Source organism: Mastomys coucha, unplaced genomic scaffold (genome assembly GCF_008632895.1).
Source record: "Mastomys coucha isolate ucsf_1 unplaced genomic scaffold, UCSF_Mcou_1 pScaffold20, whole genome shotgun sequence".
Taxonomy (NCBI): Eukaryota; Metazoa; Chordata; class Mammalia; order Rodentia; family Muridae; genus Mastomys; species Mastomys coucha.
In genome coordinates, this window is record NW_022196903.1 from 136,386,846 (window position 1) to 136,397,511 (window position 10,666).

Consider the following 10,666-nt stretch of genomic DNA (forward strand, 5'->3'; position numbering starts at 1 on the left):
GGCTCCCTCATCTCCCTTCATCCTTCAGAGGGAAATGCTATTAAGCCCCAAATTCCTATTTACACATTTGTTCTAAAACTCCCTTATATTTGCATCTATAATTAAAAAAAAAGATTTATTTATCTGTATTGTATTTATATGAGAATTTTACTTTCATGCCTGTGTATCAAGTGTGTGCAGTACCTTCAGACGCCAGAAGAGGGCACTGGATACCCTGGTCCTGAAGTTATAGAGAGTGTGAGCGGCCTGGTGGGTCCTGGGAAAGGACTTTGGATCTATGCAAGAGCAATGGATGGTCTTAACTCTGGCCATCTCTCTATCCCCTGCCCATAGACGTTAGAATATCCATATGTATTAAACTATAGGTTTCAAATTAATCTTAATTTTGACTGTAGTGTGCCCTCTTGCTACTTCCTACAGCCAGCTACAGTTCACCTGCTCTGTCTCCTGTCCACATTGCACCACATTAAAACACACCACAAAAATGTAGCAATCAAACCATCATGATGCATGTACAAAAACAAGGATATGAATGGAATAGAATAGCAAGCTTAGAAATACAGCCACCTGTCTACATCCAGCTGACTTCTGCCAAGGATGGGGAAGGACGTGATCCTGGGGGAAAGTGGGTAGAAAACTGGACGCACAGCAGTGGGACTAGACCAAGCACTCTTCACAAAACTCAGTCCAAAAGAACCCAGTGCTTGAACTGGAGAGATGAGACCACAGGAAGGAAACACAGAGGCCAGTCTTCAGAGCGTGGGTTCGGACGGGACCCTCAAAGCACAGGAAACAACCAAACTCATACCAATCAGCAAAAGAAACAGTGACGAGTACGCAGTCTGGTCCAAGACACCACTTGCCACTTCTCAGTCTCATAAAGAGTTAATATCAGGAGTATGTAAGAAACCCAGTTCAGTAGTCAATCACCACTACCATATGGTACGCAGCAAACCTAAATAGACATGTCTCAAATATGCCATTGTTCCTACATCAATTCCAGGGCCATCTGGAAACCTGATAAAAAAAGCACCAGGCCCTCTTCTCAGAAAGTCTTATCTTAGGCTGAGGAGAAGGCATGGCCATAAAGTGTTTGCTGTGCAAGCATGAGGATATCCGGTGTTGGGGTCGACTTATGATACCGTCACAGGAAAGGTGGAGACAGGCACACACCTGGGGCTCCCTGGACTAGCCTTATGTAGCTGCTGAGAGCCCCTGTCTCCAAAAACAACTTACTCCAGCCTCATACCAAAAAGCTGGTCTCCAGAGATATTTCAACCCATGGTCACACAACCAGTCCTGGTTAAAAAATCAGTGGTCACAAAACAAAAAGAGGCTCACAGGCTGGAAAGGGACCTGAGGGATGGGGGGAACGTGACGGGGTGGGAGGGAGATAAAAGAGAGTGGACTGGGAAGAAATGGAATATGCATGTATGGAACTGTCAAAGAACAAATTTAATCAATGGAAAACGTATCAGAAGTGAAGGACGGAATGACGTAAGCTTCAGGAAATTTGATACGGCTGGAGATTATCATAAGTAAAACAAGCAGGCATGGCAGGACTCGGCATGGCAAACACTGCGTTTTCTGTCATTTGCGGATCTTAGGTTTGTCTCCTTAGAGGTAATAATTCATCAGGATTTCACAATCTGGTCCTGGTTGCTCTCCGATCTCTGCACAGATTCCCATTTTCTGCCTCCCTGCCTCAGGTCTATAAACAGGACACACTATGCATCTTGGTTTACACACCATGAGTCTTGGGTGTCCATGTGTGTGCAGTTCTCATGCACACACCACTCCCTCTGCCTGGTTGCCTCCTTCACTGTCTTTGTCCCACAGTGCTTCAGCCCATAGGTCTCAGCACAAGCACTAGACAGCGTTCCCTTAATGCCAGACTGGGTTGGGAATTCTGCCCTAAGGACCAACACACAGTCAGCCTACAACCTTGTCCTGCCTTCACGCTCATCCCGCTGATGATAAAATGCACAGGGACCCACCTTCCTGCAAGTCTGTGCATTTCAGAGAAGTGGAGTCAATTCTGTACTGTTCAAGCCTGTTCCTCCACTCTCCAGTCTGTCTACTCGCTAAGTGCCTACCATTTAGTGAACACTTGGTGCCCTCTATTAAATAATAGCTGGATAGTTGTAATAAAAAATGGATGAGTGAATAGGAAGCAACCACCTGAGGCTGGTGTGCACCTGAGGCTGGGGTGCACCTGAGGTTAGTGTGCACCTGAGGCTGGTGTGCACCTGAGGTTAGTGTGCACCTGAGATTAGTGTGCACCTGAGGCTGGTGTGCACCTGAGGTTAGTGTGCACCTGAGATTAGTGTGCACCTGAGGCTGGTGTGCACCTGAGGCTGGGGTGCACCTGAGGTTAATGTGTTCCTGAGGCTGGGGTGCACCTGAGGCTGGTGTGCACCTGAGGCTGGGGTGCACCTGAGGTTAATGTGTTCCTGAGGCTGGGGTGCACCTGAGGTTGGTGTGCACCTGAGGTTAGTGTGCACCTGAGGCTGGTGTGCACCTGAGGCTGGGGTTCACAAAGCAGGACAGGCTGTTATGAGAATATTATCTAATGACTACTATTCCTTCCCTTGCTGTGTTCCCCATTCATCTGTCATTGACTCAAAATCCCCACACTGGAAAATTGTTTTGTCTCCCTCAGAAATCTTTTGTGAGACTGGAGAGATGGCTCAGGGGTTAAAATCTCTCCTTGCTCTTGCAGAAGAATCGCATTTATTTCCCAGCACCCATGTGGTCACAACTGCCTGTAACTCCATTTACAGGGGTTCTGATGCCCCCTTCTCTCCTGTGTGGGCACTTCATACACACGGTCCAGTGATGTACGTGCAGGCAAGCACTCATACATATAAAATTTAACAATAAAAGTGAAACCTGTTTTTAAAACTCTTTTACTTTCTTGGACATGAATACACTTCCTTGTTTGCTGCAGATCATCGTCGGATGGCCAGAGCATGCTGCATTCTCTTTATTCATGAAGCATGTGATATTTAGATATCCTAAGGTGTTTTGTTTTGTTTTGTTTTCCCATGAAGCTTCAAAAAATCTCTAATATTTGACCATAAGTTGAAGTTTTTTGTCTATGCAACACTTTCTTAGACAGTGAACATTTTATTATTTAGTTGTTTTATGTATATATTTAGTTGTTATTTAATTATTACATATATTTAGTTGTTACATGTAGTTAGCTGTTATATGTATTTTCATGAGATGAAATGTTCTCCCCCTCTTACCCTGTGTGGGTTCCCCAGGAGCCCCCATGTGTCTCCCCTCTTACCCTGTGTGGGTTCCCCAGGTGCCCCCATGGGCCTTCTGATAAGGCAGTTGAGTTTGCTTTGTGAGCTCTAAGATGCCTCATATCAAATCCACAAGCTGACAGGTCTACAGACTCAAGCTAGATTTTAAAAAGGAGCTATGGTAGCAATGACTAATGAGGGATGGCTAGATTCATTATCTAAATAAAACTTAGATTGCAAATATTAAATTTATGTCCATTCCCATGATGTCTGCATGAATAGAGAACACCTTTAAAGCCAATCAACAGGTGATGAGAGATGGGTCATCAGAGAAAAACACTGGCTGCCCTACTTGGGTTCAACTCTAGCTTTCACACAGCAGCTCCCAACCCTCTGTAACTCCAGATCCAAGAGGCCGGACACCTATTTCTAGCCTTTTCTACATAGGTGCACCTACATACATGCAGTCAGAACATTCAAACATATAAACAAAAATAAAATGTTTTTTTAAAATAAGAAAACCAAATGAACATGTTCTATATGCCCGGACTTCTCTAGAGCCGAGGTCATCATGCATGTCACTAACCCGTAAGGCCCCTAAGACTCCGATTTTCATGAGTGATCCCTTCTAATGCCCCATTTATGATTGTTCAATGGAGAGAAGAGAAGGAAGAAGGCTCATGCTGGTGTCAAGGGCTTGTGCGTGAGTCTAAAGGACTGATTCCCAGGGATAACCCACCCCAGCCTTTCCCCTCCAAAAGCTCTGCCCAGGAGTTCCTGTGTACACTGCAGAGAAAACCTTTCACTCCAGGGAGACTCTGGGTGTCGCGTGTAGTAGTGGTGGCCCTGTTCTCAAGTGCCCTGACCTTATTTAGAAACTGTAGAGACAGAATTGGTGAGTGGAAAGGGGCATTTGGAAGAGCTGTGTGTACAACACTCCCCTTCTCTGTGCTAAGGTCTGGTCCTCTCTGCTCCTCTCACCAGTTCAAAGCACGAAGAGTTCATCCCTTAAGCTGCACCTGCGGGCTTCTAAACAGAGGAGCCCCCTGCCGACCTCTCTTTTACATATTTCCTAAATGTGTACTGGGGAACTTTGAACAGTCATCATAAGGTGGAAACCAGGACAGAGTTCAAATACAATCCTGCATATGTGTGTGTACACAAGATGCACGTGGTACACGTGTGGGTACATGTTCCCGTGGGTGCACGTGTGAGAGCATGTGCACATACACATATAGGCCAGAGGTCACCAAAGTGCTGCTGATTTTGCTTTATGAAGCAGGGTCTCTCACTTGCCTGGAGTTTACCCATGCTGCTAAGCTGGCTGGCCAGTCAGCCTCTGGGGCCTACCTGCCTCCACCTCCACAGCCCTGGGACAGCAGGCATCTGCAGCCACACCCAGCTTTTTCACTTGAGTTCTAGGGTCCTTATGTCTGCCAGATGAGCATTTTACTGACTGAATTACCCTGACTGGCTTTGTACGATCTTGGAGAACTCAGCCTTCAAAACCTATTCATATCCATTGGGAGTTTTAAGCCAGACATGATGGCACACACTTTTAATCCCAGAACTTGAATCTGTGAGTTTCCAGGCCAACCATAACTAAGCTGTGTCAACATCCTTAAACTAGATGATATGAATCTGTAAGAGTTGATTTTCACACAGCCTTATAAATATCTCTATTAGAAAAATCGTTTAGGTTGCTTTATCCTTCATTTTTAAAAGAGCATATTCTGTATGTGTGTAGCATTGGAGAAGGGTTAATTTTAATCTTTCTCAGTGGAACACAATTTAAATTAAACTCTAATTTCAATCTTATCTTGAATTCTTAGGAGCATTACACACTAATAGCATGAAGAGGTAACATTTCTGATTAGTCCTGACCCCAAATAGCTTTTCTTCTAATAAAAGAATCTCTTAATTTGCTTCTTATTTATAAGGAAAATGCTTAGACAAAACAATGACTTTTATGAGACTGAAGCGCTACCTACTGCGCTAACGAGGCACCTAAACAATGACTTTTAAATTCCCACTTTGCTATAACAGTCATTTACATTTCTAACATTAACATGTCTATTCAGTCATTCACTACCCTTTCAGATTCTCTCCCTCTTCACCCCACACAGGTTTATGCTTTCATTGCCTGTTGGAAAGAATTTTCTGACCTACAGACATCTTCAGAGCCTATGCTGCCCCGCTATGGTTCATGACCACTGGAATCCCCTGTGGCTCCTAATCTTGTTCCTCCGGCCCACACATGGTTAGTGTGAGTAGTACAAACCTTTGTTGGTCACTTCCCAAGAAACTTCAAAAAGTAGTAAGTCTTCCACAGGGAGCCTTTCAGCTTCCCACACAGGAAGCCCACCAAGGGACGTCACAGACAAGGAGCGGCCCCGGAGCATTCTTCCTCCAGCTGTCTGGTGCGGTTGGGGACCTGATTCAGCTGACGACAGTTAGCACTGAGTCCTAGCTAAGAGGTGTCAGCCCTGGAATCTCCTCTACAGGGTGAACCAGGTGAGGTCACATGAACTCACAACTGGACGAAGGAAGCATGCCCAGCTCCTCTTGATGCCTTTCAGGGCAGGTCTGGAGAGGGCAGTGCCTGACAGTTATAATCCACACAGACACCCAAAAAAATCGCAAGTGAAACCTGACTGTTCACAGCAGGGCAGGTAGCCAGAGGACAGACCGAGTGTGACAAGAGTACAGCCCTTTGGCCTTTGGCCTTTAGACCAAACTCCTACACACTCTGGGTGCTTATTTTATCATCTGCAGGAACACAAGCAGGAGTTTCCCTGAGACATAAGCAGTTTTCCACAGACCGCATGGTGGTGCCTAGAATCTACCCCAGGGCGTGCCTAGCTGAGGTCTTCCCTCTGCCTCTCCTCACCTAGAACTCTGAGTTTGATTCCTACTTATTTTATTCTGAATGTACAAACTGAATTGTGGTGAGAGGCTAGATCTTGATTCTCCTTAAACACTGTACTTTTTCGGTATGCAAAAGCATAAACCAGTGTCTTCCCGTATAACAAATAAAAAATGTAATTTTGGTTGATTAATGATTGTCAGTCCCTATCTTAAAGACTAAAGAGGAATGAATTTTAGTCACATTTGTAGATCTGAAATGTCAAGTATTACGGGATTGATAGTATTTCATAATTCAGTGGTCAGAAAAGTATTAAAATATGGGGGAAAGTTGCAGAAGAGGTTAGGCTCTGAACTTTGACCAGGATTGCATCATCAGTAAATGCTGTACACTGATTTTTTCTGTATTTGTCAGTGTACAACTATGTATGTGCTAGTGTGTTTGCTCATACATGCAAACACACATGCACATGAACAGATGACACACACCACCCTCCACACACTAATATTCCCAAAAGACAGTACAAGCATGCTTGATTTTTAACCATGTACTTTCCAAATTTAGCTTGCTATCAGCATACCTATAATATTATACATTTTTTTCCTTCAGAAAATTGATACTTGTCCCAAATATTCCTCTTGTTTGAATTTTAAGAATTATCAGGCCAGTGAGATGGTTCCGCAGACAGAAGAGCTTGCTGCCCAGCCTCATGACCTAAGTTTGATCCTGGGACCCACATGATAGAAATAGATAGCCAGCTCCTGCAAGTTGTCATCTGACCTTCATACATGTGCTGCGGCACATGCACACATATGCACACACTCACATACCAACTGCAAAAGAAATGCAATAGAAAACATTTTAAAATAGAATTTTTAAAATTCTCACAAAAACTAAGTTGTTAATACAGTATAGAAAATTTTATTAGTTTTTTAGCCACATCATTCAGAGTTGGTCTAATTTACTTAAGCCTGTCTTAATGACTCAAGGTGAGTAAAGTCATGTTTTATTGTGTAGTAGAAGTAAGCCTATGGAAATGAAGTAGAATATATGTTCATCTTCCAGGATTCAGTGACATTAAAAAATTCTTATCCTTACCTATGAACATGTACATAATTACATAATTTATATTTACTTGTTTGAAGTTTGACAGAAAGGCTTATACAGCTAGCTTTAACAATCAAGTCAAAGGGCTGGTGAATTGCTTCAGTGGGTTAAGGGGCTTGCAGCCAGCCTGATGACTTGAGTTTGACCCATAGAATTTATGAAAGGGAGGGGACCAGAGAACTGAATGCACAAAGTGTCCCCTGACCTTCATATGTATGTGTGCACCCCCACATTCTGTTACACACACAACACAATAATAATAATAATAATAATAATAATAATAATAATAATAATAAAAGAATTTTTGAGAAAATCAAGTACTACAATAGTATAGCTGTGTGCCTATGTGCCACATGCTCAACATGACTGTCTCTTTGAAGAAACTGTGTGTATTGACTTAACCCCTGAAGGTTCTGCAAATACAAATCCCAGGAAAACTGAACAGAAGGTCATGTTGACAAGGAGTGAGAAAGTGGTGTCAGGGAGGAGGTAGGCCTCAGGTTTGCTGCAGAGAGTTAAGTCACACAGTTACCCGCTAAAATCAAGTGCTCGTGTGTGAATCAGTCTCCTTAGGGCTCAGTGCAATCGGCCACTTCTCAGATAGGCCTCAGGTTTGCTGCAGAGAGGTAAGTCACACAGCTACCCGCTAAGATCAAGTGCTCAGGTGTGAATCAGTCTCCTTAGGGCTCAGTGCAATCGGCCACTTCTCAGTCATGTGAACCTCTGCCAGTGTCTTCTAAGTTACTAAGCCATCCAACTGATACAGAGTAATCCCCATAGATGTCATTGTGCTCTACATAGGAATAAAGTTTCAAAAGAAGGTAGGGAATGGCTTGAAGAAGAGTGTTAAGGAATAATCAGCCTTGGTTACAAAGTGTCTATACATTTCCCCAGGGCGGTGGTTACCACTGAGGGTGATGGAGTGAGAGGAAACTCTCTTTTTAAAAATTATTTTGAGCTTAATACTATAGATATCTAATTATGTAAAATATGTAAAGAGATTACCTTAGATGAATGAACATATTAGAAAGCACACAATATAATCAGGACATAAAGTAGAGTGAACAGAGAAACTGACTCAAGTCTGTAACCATTCATATGCATGTATGTGACTAGATGACAAATCAACAGGCCAGGAGGCTCTGCACTAAAACTAACAATGATTGTCTCAAACACATTGGACACAAAGTGAATAAAGCTTTCAAAAGTGTAACCACAGCACTTCATGGTTGTTTTATACATTTCCACTCTTTGGTATTTTGAACTTTTAAGACGTTTGTTTTGTTTTTGTCTGTGGCTTGATATGTGTGTACATGTGTATGAGAGGGCCCACACAGTCCCAAAGAGGACTTCAGATCCCTTAGAACTTGGAGTTACAGGTTGTGGTGAGTCAATGTGGGAGCTGGGAACCTAGGCAGAGGTCAGCATTCTTGACTGCTGAGCACCTCTCCAACCCCAGTTTACCTTGTTTGTGTTTTGTTTTGTTTTGTTTTGTTTTTTAAAGTTCCTGGTTCCCCTCTTACTTTCTCACTTCAAGTTCTGACATGTTCAAGACATCTAACATGCCTCTGAGGCACAAATGGGCAACTGTTATTTTTACTGTTATTCTCAATGTGAGGAGAGCGTTTTGCCAAACCTTTCCTTTTGTAGTGGTGAATACCATTTTCAAAATTGTTGCTTAAGTCAAGCAAGAGATGTGAAACCCATGGAACTATATAAAGCATTACTGCCAATTATATCCTCACCAATCCATATCATTGACATGAAGTCTCAACTTTTAGATTTATATGCACAGAGTGGCAATAATCTTGGCAGAAAGAAATAAAGGAAGAAAGGAAGGAAGGAAGGAAGGAAGGAAGGAAGGAAGGAAGGAAGGAAGGAAAGAAGGAAGGGAGAATATTGCATCAAGCAAAGTTCTCTCCTTGCAAACTATGAAGTTTACATAAAAAATACCAAGCAAAGAACTGGCAGATGAAGAATGAGCACTGTCCTGACAAAGACAGAGGAAGAAGGATGCTCGAAGGATGCTGAGTCCCAGTTTTACAGCCGTGTTAGCATTTTGCCAGTCTGGGAAACGAGACAAGAGAAGGAGCTGAGCAGCATAATGAAACTTGCATTTGAGTCTGTGTTAGCCAGGCCAGCAGAGGTCACCAGACACACTTAAGAAAGCACCATTGGCTAAGACATGTTGGAATATTCTTGTCCATCTTTAGGGTTTCCGAGGCTTGATTAGATCCACCTGTATGTCCCGGGTGATTCTGGACATTTTAATTAAGGTCCAGGATATTTTCTGGTTCTGTTTGTTTGTTTGGTCATTTGACATAGGGTCTCTCTATATTAGTCTTGGCTGTCTTTGGACTTACTGTGCAAACCAAATTATCCTTGAACTTCAGAGATCCACTTGCCTGTGCCACCAGGTCCCATAGCCCAGGATATTTTCACTCAACAGTAGTCTCTGCTTTCATATGGACATAAGGACTTTAATTTTGTGAAGCATAGATAAGTCATAATGGGTCAGGTAGCACTATGTTTCTGATGAAGTCTATAACATGCCAAGCAGTGACACCAGATAGCAAAGGGATCTGTGGAGGCCAGGAAATTATGTCAGAACAAGAATATAATGAGTCCCTGAAGAGCTGAGAAAAGTGGTCACAAAGGCTTCCATTCTCACAGTGACAGAAGGAAAACCAGCATGCCTGGAACTCAAGTCCTAAAGAACACCAAGGAGAGATGAGACGGAGAACAGATGAACCTAAGAAAGAGAGATCAAAGAGTAACTGAAGAAAGCCGGGAGTGTGGGCTCTATCCAAGTCGTAGCAGGGTGACGTTGGAAGGCTTCTGCGAAGAGTTTGCTCTATAGAAAATGTAATATTGATAAGGATGTGAAGGGATGCCTGGAGTCAGAGTATACAAAGCATACGGTTCAGTGAAAAATTCTAGAATATAAAATATTGTCTCTTCTGAGGGTAGCATTATTTGCATGTTTTAAAAACTGCAATGAAAGTGAATTATTTAGCATTTGGATCTTAAACAACAATTTTCATGATTTCATGAGTCTATCAAGGATTTAACCCACTAATTATGTCAGAGACTTCATGATTCAATCAATTCTTCAAAGCTCATCAACAGACAACCTTACCCCGTGTGTGAGTTTATGGAGGACATTTTTTATTCAAACTATAGTATTTTTTGAGGGTAGTGAGTAGAATTCAAGGCTCATGAGGTTGTGAAACAATAGAAGCCAGTATAGAATATTGAGAATTACCTCCCCAAGAAAATCATATTTGAGACTGAAGATAAAAAACAGGAGTCAGCAGAATTCTAGGTAGAAAGACTATCATATATAAAGATGTAAAGGGCGTAGTAAATTCAGAGGTCAAAGTTCAATATGCTTAGAATCAGAGGTGATATAGGAGTGGGTTAGAGCCTCAGGAAAGGC

The 10,666-nt window shown here is 42.7% G+C and overlaps 1 protein-coding gene across 1 annotated transcript in view; it reads right to left on the reverse strand.

Annotated features, from left to right (window-relative positions):
• Window positions 1-5,832, reverse strand: part of Gys2 (glycogen synthase 2) — a 46,207-nt gene extending 40,375 nt beyond the window's left edge. Inside the window, exon 1 of the mRNA XM_031381047.1 lies at window positions 5,536-5,832. Within this exon, the coding sequence (XP_031236907.1) occupies window positions 5,536-5,656 (121 nt within the window). The 5' untranslated portion in view covers window positions 5,657-5,832. The remainder of the gene's footprint in view (window positions 1-5,535) is intronic.
• Between the last annotated feature and the right edge of the window lie 4,834 nt (window positions 5,833-10,666).